Source organism: Gorilla gorilla, chromosome 4 (assembly GCF_029281585.2).
Source record: "Gorilla gorilla gorilla isolate KB3781 chromosome 4, NHGRI_mGorGor1-v2.1_pri, whole genome shotgun sequence".
In the NCBI taxonomy this organism is placed as follows: domain Eukaryota; kingdom Metazoa; phylum Chordata; class Mammalia; order Primates; family Hominidae; genus Gorilla; species Gorilla gorilla.
The window spans coordinates 27,969,029-27,988,589 of NC_073228.2; the positions used below are offsets into that span (position 1 = coordinate 27,969,029).

Here is a 19,561-nt window from a genome sequence, read left to right on the forward strand (position 1 = left end):
GGTGTCGTGCTCTAGGTGGTCATTTCTGACCTGGGTGTGATCACCAGGTGGGGTTCAGGGGGACACCACCCTTGGGTTGGATGGGAGGATCTGCTCCCATGCCTGGGTGTGGAGTGACCTCACCTTTCAGTCCAACTCCCTAATCCCCAGGACCCCATGAATTGTTTTCTTTTAAAATGTATTAGTTTTAAATTTGATTACCCATTGCTTCCCTCAATGTTTTTCTAGACCTGCGTAAATTCAGGACCTATAAAGGTGGTTCTGTCAGAGATCTCCTCCGAGCCATGAGAAATAAGGTAAGCAGTTTGTAAATACTGAGGAGGAGACCCAGTGGCCATGACATGGACACCTTCCTCCTTTCATCCATTCTTTATAAATCTTTTATCTGTACTGGCATTCTCATCTCTCAGGAGCTAGGCGGCTTCAGCTGGACTTGACAAACTGCAGGCTGTTGCCTCTCTTACGCTGATTTTCCCTTCAGGGACGTAGGTGCAGGTGAAGCTCCGGGAAGCAGTGCTCTGCGGCCCATGTCCCTCATGGTCTCTGGTCGCTGACTTTTGTGGGGCCCTCTCCCTGTCTGATGCAGCCACTGTGTGTAAACATGTATAAACATACCTCAAATGCGGGGACCCCGCTGGGACGGACACTCCAATCTCAGGCGACTTTACTCCTCCTGAGGTGGCCAGGAGTGTCTCCAGGTCCTGACTGTCACAGAAGGCCTGAGCACCCCCTGGACTGGCTGGGCCTTGCTCACTTCAAGGCCTCCTCCTGAGTGAGGGGAGCAGGCGAGATGATGGGGCTGGATTCTTGGATACATAAGCCTTTTTTCTTTTTCTTTACCAAAAACCAACACTCACATTCTGTCTCTTCCTTGAATGATGAAAGGGTGTTTTGCCAACATTTCCCGAGCTTTCTAACCCCTTTCTAATCTCCCGAGCTTTCTAACTCTTTGCAGAAGCACCACTACCGGGAGCTGCCTGCAGAGGTGCGGGAGACGCTGGGGTCCCTCCCCGACGACTTCATGTGCTACTTCACATCTCGCTTCCCCCACCTCCTCGCACACACCTACCGGGCCATGGAGCTGTGCAGCCACGAGAGACTCTTCCAGCCCTACTACTTCCACGAGCCCCCAGAGCCCCAGCCCCCAGTGACTCCAGACGCCCTCTGAGCGAGGGCGGCCCCTCTGTTCTGGTGGCCCCAGCTGTGACTGAGGGCCTGGTCACCACAATTAGAGCTTGATGCCTCCCGGCTTTGCAGGGAGACCAGGCTTCCCAAACCAAGTGCCTTGAGCTGCCTGCTCTGCAGCCCACAGAGGACAGTGCTGACCCCAGGAAGTGGGAGAAGTGGCCCCTCGTGACCTACAGGAAAGTGGGAAGATGCTGGCCCCAAAAGCCTTACGGTCATGATGTCTGCAAAGGAGGGCCTCAGAGACAGCGCGAGTAGCACCCCCAGCCATCTACTGGATAAACTTGCTTCAGACTTTTTAAATTCCTGCTTAATGTCAGTCTACAGGCCTTTCAGGAAGGGAGAGGAAGGAATCCTACATTTTGCTTGCGTGCTGGGACAGCTAGGCTGAGATGCACCAAGTACAGCCTTCACTGGAGACCGGACTTGAGAGGTGGGGGATGCTGAGGAGCGGGAGGACGGAGTTCAGAGGGTGTCGTCCTGCAGTATGAGATTTCTCATTGATCACAGATGTGCCCAGAGTAGCCCAGGTCACTGTTAACTAGTGTTTCTGCAGAGGCAGCAGGAGCCATGAGCATGAGGCGTGGCATTAGGGACCGGTCAGCTATGCATGCTGGCAGGTGGGGTTTTGTCTGCAGGTCTCAGAAATGAAGAGGCTGCTCTGTTCTGGAGGCAGCTGTGGCCCAGTGCCAGTGGCCAGAACAGTGGCCTTTGGTGGGTGTGTCCCGGGCCATCTGGGGGTGGTGCTCAGGAGCGCCTGGGGCAAGAGGTAAAGAGTTCCCTGGCCTTCAAGGAGAGCAGCGAAGACCCAGACAGGGGCTAGCCTTCAGGACCAGAGGGAGGCCGCCGAATGGGACCCTCCTGGTCACCAGGAGAAAGCCCTGGGCCAGCGAGTAGGCAGTCAAACTCCTTCGTCCCCAAGGCTGGTGGAACAAGAGGCTCGTGGTGAGTCAGGGCCAGGGTGGGTGGCAAAGGCCAGGGTCACTGTGTGCTTCATGGGCCAGCTTTTTTGTTTTTCTTGGCAAATTTTAATAACTATATTTTGATTATACTGTAGAATGCTATGTCAGCATAAGTAAGCTAAACTTGAAGCTTTCTTGTGAAGAATAAATGCAAGATAGAATACATCTTCTATTTTTTGTGGTACCAAAAATCACCATCCCCTCAAGAGTGTTCATGTATAGAACATTCTCTAATGCTGAAGAGTAAAACATTATAGCAACACTATGTAAATGTATTGAACAGTATCAAAGAAATAGTCTCTAAATTGTTTGTACCATATTTTTTTTTCTAAACTTAACATAATTTTTAGCTTTAGTTTCAGTCAAAACTTTGTCTTTTCTCTCCCAAGAGCCTTAGAGGTTAAAATGCAATCAGCCTACCGTGTAAGGAGATGTTGTCCATGTACTTTCTCCAGCCAGTTGGGGGATCATTGCAGCTCAGGCCTGGTGAACTCAGAGATTCCATTCAATATTAAGAATGGAATTGTTGAATTTTACTCACAGAGAAATCACTGTTTCTTCATGTTGTAAGATGTTTTCTGTTTGTGTATTTGTATCATGGTTACTCATCAAAAGCTCTCATTCTACCTTTGTAGAATTCAGTTCCCTTCCTTTCATCATAGCTAAAGTGACTTTTTTCCCTACTATTAACGTGATCCTACATCCTTAAATCTCATCAATTACCTCACTTAGGCCTTGGAACCTTGGCCCTTGGTCGCTGTCCTTGGCGTCTTCTAAGCAAGGCTGTGTGTTGTTCAGAAATGTGGCCAGACTGCGTTTCCTGCTGCTCCCATGCCGCATGCCAGGTGGCCTGAGACAGAGCTCCCCATACGGCTGCAAGGTGCTTTACCTGTGGGCTTTGGCAGTAACCCAAGAGAGGATCAGAAGGTGGAGAAGGTGCCACGAGTGATTTAGCAGGACTGCCACAGGGAGTGCCCCCCGCCCAGCTCGTTCTCAGCACAGGTTGTCTCTTTGGGAGTACCCAGGTGATTTCTAGTGACCCAATTTTGTGTCATCTCCCTGTTTTAGCCCCACTTGCCTAGAGACAACTGTTTCCGATGCCTTTTCTGCTTATCATACTAGTTTCTAACCACCCAGATTTCTCAAAATCATTTATTCAATGTATTTTATTTGAGCACTTAGTGTATTGAGCTAGGCAGAATATAGGGTGCTGGAGATACAGCGATGAACAAGACAGGCAAAACTTCTGCTTTCCTAAAACTTGTGATGAGAGAACAATAAAAAAGTGTTGCTGCCACAAAGAAACCAAAGTGTGTGGGGAAGGGCGCGTGTTTGTGGTTTACATCTCTTCTGTCCCAGAATCACAGGGATCTGGTCCGGTCACCTCTGGTCTTTCCTCTTAGTCACCTTTAGGAGCCCTGGTTCCCGTCCATCCTCTGGGGAGTTTGTTTGAAGAGATCTCGTGTGGGTACTTGTCGTGAAAACACCTTGGGCATCATCTGGTGTATCCAGTTCTAGTCTCGAGAATTCTGGTTTCCCACTGTGCTCAGCAAGTGGAAAGTTCTTTTCAGGCCAGAACAGCTCTGCACCATCACATATCGTGTTGCGGCTTAGCTGTTTGGTCTGTAGTTCAGGTTATGGGACTTCTCCAATCCTGGAAGGCTGTTGAGCTTTTTAGAAGTACTGTACGCTATCTTCAAGATGGAGCTTGGTCACATCTGTTAGGAATCCAAAGGACACTATGACTTATTTAAATCTTGTCTTACTAAACCTCTCTTGGGCATGTGTGCCAGAATTTCTCTTGTTGCTTCTTGAGTCTTTTTAATTTCAGTGTTTTTTCGTTTGTTTTTTGTTTTTTTGAGACAGAGTCTCGCTCTGTCACCCAGGCTGGAGTGCAGTGGCACGATCTCAGCTCACTGCAACCTCCGCCTCCTGGGTTCAAGCGATTCTCCTGCCTCAGCCTCCCGAGTAGCTGGGATTACAGGTGTGTGCCACCACGCTCGGCTAATTTTTTATATTTTTTTTTAGTAGAGACGGGGTTTCCCCATGTTAGGCAGGATGGTCTCAATCTCCTAACCTCGTGATCCGCCTGCCTCAGCCTCCCAAAGTGCTGGGATTACAGGCTTGAGCCACCGCACCCGGCCTAATCTCAGTTTTTGAAGTGCTCCACAAGTCATTAGGCACCAAAACATTTTCACCTGGGGAACATTGGCATTTCCCTGATTAGCTGTGAAGCAATCTAGCGGCTAAGTGTGAAATCCTGGGTGCGCAGGTGTTCTCACTCCCGCCGTGTTCTCAGTGCAGTGGTGGTCAGAGGCCCTTCCAAGGAGACATCACTCTGATCAGTTACAGATAGATGTTCTGGAAGATCTGCAGGTGAGTAAATCCAGCAGTTTCTTGCCACCAACTCTAGAAGAAAGGGCCTTATCAGAGTTGACCCCGAGCCTTTGGTAAGGTTTTGTGTGCATACGATTCAGTTATCTTTGGCAATTCTTTTCTTGCTGCAGTGAGAGATTAATTGGTTGCTGATCAAACCGTTCATGCAGATGGGGGGACCTTTGGATTGTACAAGCCGTTCTCCTCTTGGCTGCTTTCTTTTCAGGAAGTTGGACTTTGGCCAGGTTTGGCTTTCCCAGAGCCGTTCCTTTCTCTGTCCTTTCCTTGGGTCCTCATGGTGTGCCCATTGGATCCTTGGCCTTGTGATCCTCTGGGAACTGGGGGCCAGTTCCACTTTTGCAGCCTTCTGTGCTGGAAGAGAAGCCCAGCGCCCTGGAAGGAGCCTCTTTAAGTTCCCCATGTCGCTTTCTCTCTCTGCTCTTTTAGTGTCTGAGATTGCCTTTCTTTGAATTTCCCAGTGTTTCTTTTCCTTGTCCCTTCCCTCACCAACCTGGAGTTATTTTGGTTGACTATGTCCTGGCTTTGGCTTCTCCTGGCAGGAAGTCATCAGGCATCCTCTCCAGGTGAGCCGAAATTCCACCCTCCCAGGTTGGACATCATCTTTTAAACCCAATGGTCTACTCCCCTCCTTCTTTATGAAACAGTGATTTCCCGTGAGTAACTCTGGTTCTGATTTTTTGTACCGGCGCTTAAATTCTTTCTGTAGACGTTGGAAAGCCACAAAGAACGTGACTGCAGTGAGCCTCCCACTGGAGCAGCCTTAACCAACACTTTGGCCAAAGCCCCCCCACCTCCCCTGTGTACTGTGTGTGTGTTTGGTGGATACAGTATTCCTTTTCAGTGTCCCTAAAGCTGTGATGGGGAGTCCCCACTTACCTAGAAAGCATTACCAGTCACCTACTCTGCATTCTCAGATGTAAACCTTGTGTAGTGTTCTTTTTGCAATGACCTATTTATTTAACCTATTTATATTTATTTAATTTTTACTCTGAAATGTATCCAGTTACAATTGTACTTGCTTAAAGCACATCAGATTTGTTTTGGACAACACCCTTGACCATTTTAAAACTGGAAAAGTGATACTGTATCCTTCCATGGGATGGATGCTTTACAGTAGTCTTATTATTAAAGGGTGATTAATTTGGTCGGGGTAAAATGTTAATTTTTAGGTGATTTTTAAGAATTCTGTGCCATTATGTCTTCTGTGTGGATGGTTAATTGTTTAATTAGTACATGTTAATTGTGTGATACAGTCTTCTTTGTGGAACCCAAAATCCTCTTTTTAGCTTTATATTTTATAAACTGCCAGATTGTACAACTTTTATGTGCATTTTTAAAGCTTGAAGACATGAGGGTCATTATCTAAGTTAAACAGCCTATTTTTGTGCCTCCTGTACAGTTTTATAATTCTGCTGATGGCGGCATCTTATGTCAAGCCAACCACAATAAAGGTAGTTTTAGATTTTGGAGTCAGTCTCATTTTCTTAAAGATTCAAATACCATTCTCAGACAGGCTGTGCTCACTGTCCTTCTGGGTGGCCGGGGCTGGATTATGAGGCCTTTGCAGCTGGCTCGGCCGGTGGGGGATGAGTGTCCTCATGTCCACAGCAGGGTCCGGGGACTGGAACACCCTCCATGGTGGCTGTGTGTCAGAGAAGCTTCTTTGAAACCTTGCAGGAAGTTCCCAAAAGTACTGATTTGGGCTGAATTCCAGGAAGGTGGCCAGCTGGGACAGTCATGCCACGTGGTGAGAATTGGGCTTCAAAGCAGAGTTTGGGGCATGTGTACAGTAGGTAGGATACCAGACCAGGAAACCCAGGAGGGAAGAAATGCCATTGAGGCCAACAAGGGCTGGGAGTGCCCCCAAAGAGTGGGTCAGCGGCGTGTGGAATGAGCTCAGCTGACGTCTGCTTGGACTTTGCAATCCTCCCAACACACCTGCTCCTTCCCCTGCACCCTCTCTATGGAGAAATCAGGTGAGGCTCCACTTGCTCTTGCAGTGCCAGGCCGGGGGCAACTTACAAGGGAGGACCCCAAGGGCCCACGTGCCCCAGGACAGCTTAGCGGGGGCTGCATCCAGGCTAGCTCCTGCCCTCCGCAAGCTCCACCTGCCACCATCCCATCCTACTCGCCTCACGCCTCGCAGGGCACCAGGAGCGACCCTGAGGCCTCTGGACACACACCTCCTCTGAGATGCAGTCTTGGACACAGCCAACTCCAAGGGTGAATGAAGGGCAGTGAGGTGTTGTTGTGTCACCGGTAGAGGGTTGTGACTGCAAGTTGCCCAGGTTCTTGGCGTTTTGAACAAATAATTGGACAAAACGCCCAGAAAAGCACAGAAAGAATGAAGCAACAAAAGAACGAAAGGGATTTATTGAAAACAAAAGTAGGCTCCACAGTGTGGGAGTGGACCCAGGAAGCAGCTCAAGGGCCCAGATACAGAATCTTCTTGGGTCCAAATATCCCCTTAGAAGATTCCCATTGGCCACTCATGCTCACCTCAGGTAAATGAAGTGGTAGCCTGCAATCAGTTGGTTGCAGACAGCAGCCAACCAGAGGCTTAAGTGAAGTTACAAAGGTCACACCCCTGTGCGAAACATCTGATTGGTTGCCAAAAGCAACCAATCAGAGGCTAGGATGAAGTTACAAAGTTATACTTCTATGCAAATGAAGACTCAGTCTGCAATCAATCTGATTGGTTGTGGACAGAAAAGATCAAAGGGAGTAGCCTCTGGTCCTTTTGTTACTTAGGCGTGGAAAGTTAGGGTTTTCCTTTCGATTTAGTTCTAGGAAGTCGGCGTGAAACAGCCTTAGGTTCCCTGCCTCCCGACCCTACTCTTCTGCCTCAGTTGGCTGCCTTGTCTCACTTCATGTGGCAGCAGAGACAGCTCTTGGATTCTCACCAGGGCTGGGACTGAGTCTTGAAATGGTCCAGGCCTGGGAGGAGGGCAGGCACGACCTGGATGTACTTCTGGGGCCTGGGGACAGTTGTCAAAGATGGGGCACAGAGGCAGGGTCTGCAGCTTTGCGTGCCAAGTCCATACTGGACTGCAAAAATGTTCTTTTCCAGATGTTTGATCCATTTCATAAAATATAGCCGGATCAGTGTGCACACATCTGTATTCTGTCAGTGAGTGTCCTTATTCATACTACCTCAGTATCTGTTCCAGTAGTCACTTCCATGCATCACTCCCAGATCCTCGTGACAGTCACCTCCCCTGTCTGCCTTTCCATGGTGGGCCAGGCACCCGTGCTGGAGTGTCCTGTGCCTTGGGGAAGTCCCCTGATTAACTTATTCCTCTCTCCACAGACCAGTGTTTCCTTCGCTATTGAAAACATTTAACATCTTTCACTTTAGCAAGAGACTGACCAGACCCTGTGCCAAGGCCAAAAATCAAATCATGAGCCCACCTATCTCCAGGCCAGTTGCTGTGGGCCGAGGGTCAGGGCTGATTAGAACATGGCAGCCCTGGAAAACCTACCCTTGAAGGCTGAGGGAGCTGAGAGGCTGAAAAAAGAGGGTGACAAATCCAGTTTTCTCAGAAACATTTAATAGGGACATAGAGATAGAAGCCATGTCTCAGGCAGCCATAAGATGAGAGGGTGGATCCCTGCACTGCTACCTTCCAGACTCAGGATTTGCCTAAGGACCAGGATTTAGGGTAAGTGTACATTTGCAATTACATCAACCTTTTTTGACCTAAGGGTAAGTACGTGAAATTAGAAATCTTAGAAGCATTCCCAGAACTAGGGTTAATCGAGGTCAACGTGTGGGATCAGCATCCAAGCTGGAGTAGCTTTAGCCCCCACAGTGGGGGTTGAGGGGTAGGACTGGCCAGACAGTAACTGAGTAGACTTGGCCTCTGAGCAAGGTTTGGCTGGTCAGTCCTGTAGGTGGCGACTGTTGTGTTCTTCCCTTTCTTCTCATCCCTGTGCCTCTTGAAACTGCCCTTTCTCTTCCCAGCCCTGCTCCCCTACTGGTTGAAGTCACAGAGGTGCTCCTGGAGTTTGCTTCCAGGTGACACAGAGCTGGAAAGAGTAATCACCACCAGGACTATGGCCCAGTGAAGTTTCTAGAGGATAAGCAGAAGCTGGAATGCTGACCCAAGACGCAGAGGATGACAGGGAGGCCTGCTTCCGTGTTAAAGAGAAAGTGATTGGGTGAGGGCGGGCCGGGGGAGCCTGTCACTGACCAACAGTGACCAGGAGAGGCCTGGCGCTCCAGTCCCATGTCCGTACTGGGCCTGATGTCCCCTAACGATGGGGCTGGGGACTGAGACAGGGCCATGAGAGGTGATGTGACAGTGGGGGAGAAGACGGTGACAGGGTCAGGGGTTGGAGGGATGTATGTTGATGGAAGAAAAGGCCATGGAACTGGAAAAGGTCAGGAAGTGGACTCTTTCCAAGACCCTGGGCTTAAGCAATCCTCCTGCTTCAGCCTCCCGAGCAGCTGGGACTATAGGTGAGTGCCACCATGCCCGGCTAATTAAAAATTTTTTTTTTGTAGAGACAGGGGTCTCACTTACGTTGCCCAGGCTGGTCTCAAACTCCTGGGCACAAGTGATCCTCCCACCTTGGACTCCCAAAGTGCTGGAATTAGAGACGTAAGCCACTGTGCCTGGCCGACATTTTCACATACAGTATAAAAGAATTTAAAAAGATTACCACCCACAAACCCACAACAAAGGAATTACTGGCAGATACATAGTAACAAAAAGGAATTCAGGAGAAGGTAGTGGGATACTAAGACCCACGATGGTAAGTATAGAAGTTTGTGTGTTTATTTTAGAGATGATCTCACTATGTCATCCAGGCTGGAGTACAATGGCCCAATCATAGCTCACTGCAGCCTCGAACTCCTGGGCTCAAGTGATCCTCCTGCCTCAGCCTCCCAAGTAGTTGGGATTACAGACATATGCAACCCCCCTGGCTAATTTTTTGTATTTTTATTGTTTGTAGAGAAAAGGTCTAAAACTCCTGGGTTCGAGTGATGCTCCCACCTTGTCTCCTGAAGCTCTGAGATTAGAGGCGTGAGCCACCACGCCTAGTAAAATTATTAAAAATTAAATATTTCCATTAATTTCTCTTTGAAACCTCCCCCTCCCAAATTTGAGTCTAAAATTCCCAAATACTTAGGGAGAGGGGTGCCAATGTTTGGCAGATGTCTGCAAAGGCTCTTGACCTGCTTGGTGGGAGGTTATAGATAATGGTCAACTCTAGACATGGTGAAACAATGAGCTTAAGTAGGCGGGTTAAGTGGGGGGTGACTGCAGGACAGGCAGAACCTTTCAAATTACTGGGGCCAGGTGAGGAATGGAACAACAAAATTCAACCCACTAACTGTGTGAAAGAGGTAAAAACCTGGTAAACAAGAAAAGTACAGAAGTAGGATAGAGGAAAATTTCAAATGACAGAAGTCAATGGCATAAACTCACTTACTGAAGTGCAGCAGTCCTCAGGCTGGACTCTTTTTAAATTTAAACTTCTAAAATTGTTTGAATGAGTAACTTATGCTTAGGATTCAAAAGTCCAAAACGGGGTCGGGTATGGTGGCTCATGCCTGTAATCCCAGCACTTTGGGAGGCCAAGGCTGGCAGATCATGAGGTCAGGAGATCAAGACCATCCTGGCCAACACGGTGAAACCCGTCTCTACTAAAAATACAAAAAATTAGCCAGGCGTGGTGGCGGGAGCCTGCAGTCCCAGCTACTCGGGAGGCTGAGGCAGGAGAATGGTGTGAACCCAGGAGGCGGAGCTTGCAGTGAGCCGAGATCACACCACTGCACTCCAGCCTGGGCGACAGAGCGAGACTCAATCACAAGGACAAAAAACCAAACACCACATGTTCTCACTCATACGTGGGAATTGAGCAATGAGAACACATGGACACAGGAAGGGGGCATCACACACCGGGGACTGTTGTGGGGTGGGGGGAGGGGGAAGGGATAGCATTAGGAGATATACCTAATGCTAAATGACGAGTTAATGGGTGCAGCACACCAACATGGCACATGTATACATATGTAACTAACCTGCACATTGTGCACATGTACCCTAAAACTTAAAGTATAATAATAATAAAATTAAAAAAAAAAAAAAAGAAGTCCAAAACGATAAAAGGTGAAATGCCTCCCTCTCCCCTCCCTGGCCCCTTCTGGTAAATCCACCACCAAAGTAGACTGTCTCCTTTGGATTCTAGGGTATCCTTACAGTCGTTGTTTAAGCAAACATGACTTCATATTCTTTCTCCCACTTTTTTATGCACATACTATGCACACTAGTCTGAATCTTGCTTTTTTTTCTTCTCTTTAGCAATATTTCTTTTTAAAAGTTAAGCTATAAAGCTGAGTACAGTGGCACACACCTGTAGTCCCAGGTACTTGAGAGGACGAGGTAGGAGGTTCACTTGAGCCCAGAAGTTCAAGGCCAGCCTGGGCAACATAGTGAAACCCTGTCTCTTAAAAAAAAAATGAAAGATTAGGAGGCTGGGCCGGGAGGATTACTTGAGCCCAGGAGTTCAAGACCAGTCTGGACAACATGAAAAAAACCCACCTCTACCAAAAACAAAAACCAAAAAAAAAAAAACAGAAATTAGCCAGGCATGGTACGCACACCTGTAGTCCCAGCTACTCAGAAGGCTGAGGTGGGAGGATCACTTGAGCCTAGGTAAGCTGAGATTGCACCACTATACTCCAGCCTGGGCAACAAAGCCAGACTCTGTCTCCAAAAAAAAAAAAATGAAAGAAAAATTAAGATATAATTTACATATAGTAAAATGCATAGATCTTAAATGTGCAACTTGGTGATTTTTACATACATTATAAAAACCAGTATAACCACCTCCCAGATCTAGACATGGAGCATTTCCACCTCCCCAGAAGGTCCTCTTTTGCCCCTTTCAGTCCAAACACACCTCTCCATTCCCCAGGGGGTAACCACCCCTCTGGCTTCCATCACCATAGATTAGATCCATCTGCTCTTACTCTTCATAGAAATGGAAGCATGCAATATGTTCTCTTTGTGTCTGACTTCTTCGACTCAATATTGTTTCAGATCATCCATGTTGTTGGGTATATTAGTTATTTGTTCTTTGTTGTGTAGCATTTCATTGTATGAATACGCCATACTTTACCTGTTGGTGGACATTTGAATGATCAGTTTTAGCTATTATGAATAAGGTGATTATGAACATTCTTGTATATACTTTTTTTTTTTTTTTTTGGAGACGGAGTCTCGGTCTGTTGCCCAGGTTGGAGTGCAGTGGCTCGATCTCAGCTCACTGCAACCTCCACCTCCTGGGTTCAAGTGATTCTTCTGCCTCAGCCTCCTAAGTAGCTTGGATTACAGGCACATGCCACCATGCCCGGCTAATTTTTTGTAGTTTTAGTAGAGACGGGATTTCACCATGTTGGTCAGGTTGGTCTCGAACCCCTGACCTCATGATCTTCCCACCTTGGCCTCCCAAAGTGCTGGGATTACAGGCATGTGCCACCACACCTGGCCATATATATCTTTTTATTATATACCTTAGCAATATTCTTGAAGATCCTTCCATATCAGCATATAGGTGCTAATATTTTTTCACATTGTCTAGTATCCCTTTGTATGAATATATAATAACTTACTCACCCATCCCTTAGTGATAGAGATTTAGGTTGTTTTCAGTCTTTAGATATTACAAACGATGGGTCAATACTAGGTCCAGTGGTTCATGCCTGTAATCCTAGTACTTTGGGAGGCTGAGGCAGGTGAATCGCTTGAGCCTAGGAGTTTGAGACCAGTCAGGGCAACATGGCAAAACCTTGTCTTTACAAAAAATAAAAAAAATTAGCCAAGCATGGTGGCAGGTGCCTATAGTCCCAACTACTCTAGAGGCTGAGGTGGGAGGATCACCTGAGCTTGGGAGGTCAAGGCTGTGGTGAGCCATGATCATGCCACTGCACTCCAGCCTGGGTGACAGAGTGAGACCCTGTCATCCCCGTTTCTGCCCCACAAAAAGATTTTACAGACAAAGGGGCAATGAATGGTCTGGACCTAATGTCTGTCATTTTGCACATGTTGCAATTCTATCTGCAGGATAAATTTTTAGAAGTGACGTTACAGTTATCTTTTGTTGCAAAGTGATAAATTACTCCAATATGTAGTAAAACAAACAAACAAACAAAACAGCTTGAAATAGCAATCATTTGTTTGCCTACAACTCTGTAGGTGGTTGGGTGGCTCTTTCAGTCAGGGCCAGCTCAGCAGGAGGTGGATGGTCTAGGATGGCCTTGCTCATCTATCTGAGTCGTGACTTGTCTCTGCTCCACGCGGTCACTCATCCTTTTGTGGGCTTGCCTGGGCTTCTTCACAGACCACAGCATTCCAAGAGAGCACAGCCAAAGGCTCAGAGCCTTTGGAGGCCTAGGCTCTGGAACTTGTCAGTGGCATTTCTGATGACTTTGTTGATCTACACAAGTCACAAGCCCAGGCCAGATTCAAGGAGTAGAGAAATAGACTCCATCTCTTGATGGAAAAGAGCTTCAAAGAATTTGTGGTCATTTGCGGTGTATCACACTCACTTTGAAATATGGATTATGTTATAAAACAGTTATTCCAGGTTTTCTTACAGATTTCTAAGGTTTCTTTTCTTTTTTTTTTTTTTTTTTTTTTTTTTTACATTTTGGCCTTTGGACCTTTTAGAATCTATCCTGGTATATGGTGTGAAGTATAGGTCTAACCTTATTTTTTTCTACATAATTTACTGAATAGTCCATGACTTCCCCCATGTCACCCCTATCACATTATTAAACTATGATGTGTATTTAGGCCTATTCCTGAAATTTATATTCTGTTCTAATTATCCCTGTCTATTCACGCACTGGTCTCATACTATTTTATTATTGAAGGTTTATAAATTCATATTGGGTTTTTAAAAAGAACTCATTTATATGCTGTTTACAAGAAATAGCAAAAGCAAAATACTGTGGTGAAGCAGACAGTGCCAGTTATTCACCCAAGATTCATCCTCCCCTCTTACTAATGGAGACCCTATTTTTTTAAGGGAAGCAACGTGCTCATTTTAAAAGGCTGAACTCCCCAGACTCTCTTGCAGCTGGTGGTGTCCATGGAACCCAGTTCCAGGCACTAAGATGTAAGTGGAATTCTGCTGGGTGCAGCTTCATAGCAAGCTCTCATTTTTCTGCTAAAAAGGACTGTTCCATCTGCATGTCTCTGTGTCCTTTACCCTTGTTACCTTTTCCTGTCTGGAATGCTGTCACCGACATGGAGGTACAGTAGCTCTCTCCCAACCAGGAGGTCTAAGTTATGCCCTAAATACAGAGGAGCATTGGCCGGGCACCGTGGCTCATACCTGTAATCCCAGCACTTTCAGAGGCCAAGGCAGGCGGATCACAAGGTCAGGAGATCAAGGCCATCCTGGCTAACATGGTGAAACCCCATCTCTACTAAAAATACAAAAAGTTAGCTGGGCATGGTGGCAGGTGCCTGTAGTCCCAGCTACTCAGGAGGCTGAGCCAGGAGAATTGCTTGAGCCCAGGAGGTGGAGGTTGCAGTGAGCTGAGATTGCTCCACTGCACTCCAGCCTGGGCGACAGAGCGAGACTCCGCCTAAAAAAAAAACAAATGCTGGGCACGGTGGCTCATGCCTGTAATCCCAGCATTTTGGGAGGCCAAGGCGGTCAGATCACGAGGTCAGGAGATCAAGGCCATCCTGGCCAATGTGGTGAAACCCCATCTCTACTAAAATACAAAAAATTAGCCGGGCGTGCTGGTGCATGCCTGTAGTCCCAGCTACTCAGGAGAATCTCTCGAACCCAGGAGGCAGAGGTTGCAGTGAGCTGAGATCGCACCACTACACTCCAGCAGCCTGACAACAGAGCAAGACCCCGTCTCAAAAAAAAAAAGAAAAGAAAAGAAAAGAAAAAAATACAGAGGAGCAAATGGTAGAAGAAGCCCAGTTGGTTGATGCATCTTTGACGTTCACCTCTTCTGGACCACAGCCTTCAGACTTCTTGTGTGAGAAAAAAATCTTACTGACAGAGCTGCATTAGTTTGTTTCTACTACATGAAGTGAAACCAATTCCCAATCAATGCACACAGGAAAGCTGAAAATAAAGACATAGGACCTGGGCGCAGTGGCTCACACCTGTAATCCCGGCACTTTGGGAGGCCAAGGTGGGTGGATTGCTTGAGCCCAGGAGTCAAGATCAGCCTAGGCAACATGGCGAGACTCCCATCTCTACAAAAAAAAAAAAAAAAAATACAAAAATTAGCTGGGCATGGTGGTGTGTGCCTGTAGTCCCAGCTACTCTGGAGGCCGAGGTGGGAGGATTGCTTAAGCCAAGAGGTGGAGGCTGCAGTAAGCCGTGATCGGGCCACTGCACTCCAGCCTGGGTGACAGAGTGAGACCCTGTCTCAAAAAAAAAAAAGAAAAAAGAAAAAAGAAAACACACACACACACACACAAACCATAGAAAGAGAGACGGAAAAGCTCAACACTGTTCAACACTGTAAAGATGTCATATGTGACCTCAATAAAAATCTGAATAGGTTTCTTGTAGAATTGCATAAAGAACAGTAACCAATGACTAGGAGAGCTCTGAAAAAGAATAATATTAGGGCATTATCCTTCCAAATGCTATAATATTATAATTAAGACAGCATGGGCTGGACACGATGGTTCACACCTGTAATCCCAGCACTTTGGGAGGCCAAGGTGGGTGGATTTGCTTGAGCCCAGGAGTTCAAGACCAGCCTGGGCAACACAGAGAGACCTTGTCTCTACAAAAAAATACAAAAATTAGCTGGTGTGGTGGTGTGCACCTGTAGTCCCAGCTGCTTGGGAGGTTGAGGTTGAGGTTACGTGAGCCTGGGGAGGCCTAGGCTGCTGTGAGCCATGATGGTGCCACTGCACTCCAGCCTGGGCAACAGAGTGAGACCCTGTCTCAAAAATTTTTTTAAAAAATAAATACATAGAAAAAGATATAGCAAACAAATATTAACAAAATGCTGGTTTAGCAATACCAATCAGATTCTATAGAATTCAGACAAGATCAGGCATGTTCAGAGTGCTATGGCTGGCTATAGACAGAATTCAAAAAGAAAAGGATTGAATGGGACAGAAAAAGATATTTCATTTTTATCAAAAAAATAACTGAATAGAACATATAAGGCACGAACCTTTACACACCTAACAACATAGCTTCAAAATATATAAGGCAAAAACTGAACTACAAGGAAAAATTGTCAACAATGGATATTTTAACCATTTTTCTCACTGATCATATAGACCCCCAAAAATTTAAGATGTGGAAGATTTGTACAGCACAATTAGAAAGACCGACCAAATAAATGGTAAAATATTTTCATAACCAGTAAGTGGGGTCCAGAAATACAACCATATGATTTACGGAGCTGCCTTATTTTGAGGTTAATGAGTGGCCTTGGAGAGCCTGCACAGCTGGGGTTCCCCATCAGCCCAGGCCAGCTAGGTTTAGTGCCACCTGGTGGCAGTTGTCTCCTCCAGAATAAAACACTTAACCTTTACAAGGTGGAATACGTTTTTATTTATATTTATATATTTTTTGAGACAAGATCTTGCTCTGTTGCCCCCCTAGGCTGGAGTGCAGTGGTGGGATCACAGCTTACTACAGCCTCAACCTCCTGGGTTCAGGTGATCCTCCCACCTCAGCCTTCTGAGTAGCTGGGACTACAGGCAAGTGCCACTATGCCCAGCTAATTTATAAATTCTTTTTTAGAGATGGGGTCTCATTCTGTTGACCAGGCTGGTCTCAGACTTCTGGGCTCAAGCAATCTACCTGTGTCGGCCTCCCAAAGTGCTGGAATTACAGGCATGAACCATCGCACCTGACCAGAATATGGTGGTTGTTTTTTTTTAAATCTTCTTTGTGCTTAGTTCAGATTGTCTTTCATGAATATGAATTACTTTAAGAATAAAAAACTACATTTTTCTAAGCCCCTACCCTTCTTGTCTATAACATGAAGAAGGCAGTTTGAATGAGCCCTAAGATTCCTCTAGCTACACAGGGCTACGAGTTGGCACCAAACAAGCCTCCCAGCTCTTGACACTGGCTGCACCGACTCTCCTGGTTTATAGCTGCATCTGCTCCAGGGCCCTCAAGCTTGTGGCCTGGGCCGAATCACCCTCTGCTCTGAGCCTGTCATTGTTTCCCAGGCCTTTCCCATCTCAGGAAAATTTTCCCCAGTGTTATCCTCTCCCTCTCTCAGCCCCAGGTCTAATTCATTCCTTACTTTTTTTTTTTTTTTTTTTTTTTTGAGACAGAGTCTTGCTCTGTTGCCCAGGCTGGAGTGCAGTGGCATGATCTCTGCTCACTGCAACCTCCACCTCCCGGGTTCAAGTGATTCCCCTGCCTCAGCCTCTCTAGAAGCTGGGATTACAGGTGTCCGCCACAACCCCCAGCTAATTTTTATATTTTTAGTAGAAACAGGGTTTCACCATGTTGGCCAGGCTGGTCTTGAACTACTAACAAGTGATCTGCCCACCTCAGCCTCCCAAAGTGCTGAGATTACAGGCCTGAGCCACTGCACCTGACTGTCCTCTACTTTTGTAGAACACATTACTCATCTCTTTGCTCATCATTTTCCCCCCACAGATTTGGACTCACCAGTTGACACATTTAGGGCAATTTCCCAAAGTTTATACCTCCAAATATTAATTCCAAAGCTATTAAATTATTTAAAAGGCCTCAATCACCAAATCTGGGAAATGCCAGATTAAATAAAAGTTCCATATTTACTGCAAGACTTTTCAGAGGCTTTTAACATGACAACAAAATATTCTCCAAGAGGAGATATAACACATTTATCTCCAATTATTGCCTTTGATTTAAAAAAATCAACAAAGGAAGCATGTTTGTTATGGCAAAGATAATGCTATATTTTCACCAAATCTTTTTGCATTTTTCTCTTTCTGGGTACTCAGGAAGACAACACTCCCAGCCACCACTGCAGTTAGGTTGGGGCCATGTGACTAATTCTGGCCAATGGGAGTAGAAGAGACATGTGTTGCTTCTGAGCCACAGTCTTCAGGAGCAGAACACGCTCCTCCAGCACCTTCTCCCTTGGACACAGTGATCGGTGATTGTGGAGGCCTCCCAGCTACTCGGGAGGATGAGGCACTAAAATCGCTTGAACCCAGGCGGCAGAGGTTACAGCGAGCCAAGATCGCGCCACTTCACTCCAGTCTGGGCGACAGAGCGAGACTCCATCTCAAAAAAAAAAAAAAAAAGTGTGTGGCACCTCCTGCTCCTGTTGCTCCTGCTTTCGCCGTGTGATGCATCTGCTCCCTCTTTGCCTTCTGCCATGATCGGGAGCTTCCTGAGGCCTTCCAAGAAGCAGATGCTGCTACGCTTCCTGTACAGCCTGCAGAACTGTGAGCCAATGAATCCTCTTCCTTTATAAATTACCCAGTCTGAGGTATTCCTTTACAGCAATGCGAGAACGGCCCACCTCCTTCTTCCGGGGCTGCAGAGGGAAGAAACTGAGGGATAAAGAAGGATGATGGTGAAAAGAAAAACATTTTAAAACCACAGCTACTGCTTAGCACACCTGCTCCTCCCCTCCCACGGGTGAACCATGCCGGCCTCTCGATGTGGCAGAGTGGAGAAATATTTGTTTTTTATTTATTTTTTTAGACGGAGTCCCGTTCTGTGGCTCAGGCTGCAGTGCAGCGGGGCGATCTCGGCTCACTGCATCCTCCGCCTCCTGGGTTCAAGTGATTCTTCTGCCTCAGCCTCCCGAGTAGCTGGGACTACAGGTGCGTGCCACCACGCCCGGCTAATATATATATATGTGTGTGTTTATATATATGTGTATATATATATGTGTGTATATATATGTATATATATATATGAGTGTATATATATGTATATATATGTGTGTATATATGTATATATATGTGTGTGTATATATATGTATGTACATATAGATATGTATATATATTTGTAGTTTTAGTAGAGACGGGGTTTCACCATATTGGCCAAGCTGATCTCAAACTCCTGACCTTGTGATCTGCCCGCCTCGGCCTCCCAAAGTGCTGGGATTACAGGCGTGAGCCACCGCGCCCGGCCCAAATTGATTTAAAACGAACAAAAACAAAAACAAAAAACAACCTCATCTCTCTCTTGGATTTTGCCTCTGCTCGCTGCCTCTGGCATCTTTCCTAAGGAAACTGTTTATTTTCCTACCTGAGTTCCTAGTAAAGCATCTCAGTTTTATTCTCTCCTTTGCAGAAAAGCTTAGAGCAAGAAAAATGGCAGCTGGCAGGTGCCTTCACGTCCAGGGTTTCCAGAGAGAAGGCATCTTTTCTCCGCAGAGACCCTCCCACGCTCTCCCTCCCTCAAATTAGTGCATCTACATAGACCGCCCTCCTTATAAACAGTCTCTCAGGGGATCCTAGCCCATTCCAAATCTGCCTGTGATTGCAGAATCGCAAGGAATGTGATTTACCGCAGATTTCAGGGCGTCGTGTCTTTTAGGGGACGGGCTCACTTTGGCCACTAGGTGGCGGGCAGTGCAGCCCCTGCTCCTGTCGACCATGAGCGTTCAGCGTGTCCGCCGCCTCCGCCCCACTCCGCAGGGGGAGCTGATGAGATGAGGCTGAGGTCCAGGAAGACGTCAAGGGCTTGGTTTTGTAAACAACTCCATTCCTCACCCGCTGATAAGTTTTCTAAGTGATGCATATTCACAACCTTGTCCCATCCAAGGACCCAAGAATTAACACATTACATAATATGGACAGCCCCCTCCTGTCCAACGGGCATGATTTTGGGGTCTGATATTCTGTGGATCTGTGCAATAGTCAACACACGTGCTGGGATGTCCTTGGGCACAGCCTACAAGGACACAGATAGGTGCACGTCCAGGCACCAACTCACAATAACCACAAACTTTGTTGAGTGCTTCCGTGTACCAGGCTATCAGCCAGCGTTTTACAAATCATCACACTTTCCTCTCAGAAGCCCTTGGAGGGGGGATC

The 19,561-nt window shown here is 46.7% G+C and overlaps 1 protein-coding gene across 1 annotated transcript in view; it reads left to right on the forward strand.

The window, feature by feature from the left end:
- ERN1 (endoplasmic reticulum to nucleus signaling 1) overlaps window positions 1-6,013 on the forward strand; it is a 91,132-nt gene extending 85,119 nt beyond the window's left edge. The window contains exons 21-22 of the mRNA XM_055386855.2: window positions 229-296; window positions 956-6,013. Of these exons, the coding sequence (XP_055242830.1) occupies window positions 229-296; window positions 956-1,168 (281 nt within the window). The 3' untranslated portion in view covers window positions 1,169-6,013. The remainder of the gene's footprint in view (window positions 1-228; window positions 297-955) is intronic.
- The last annotated feature ends 13,548 nt before the right edge of the window (window positions 6,014-19,561 follow it).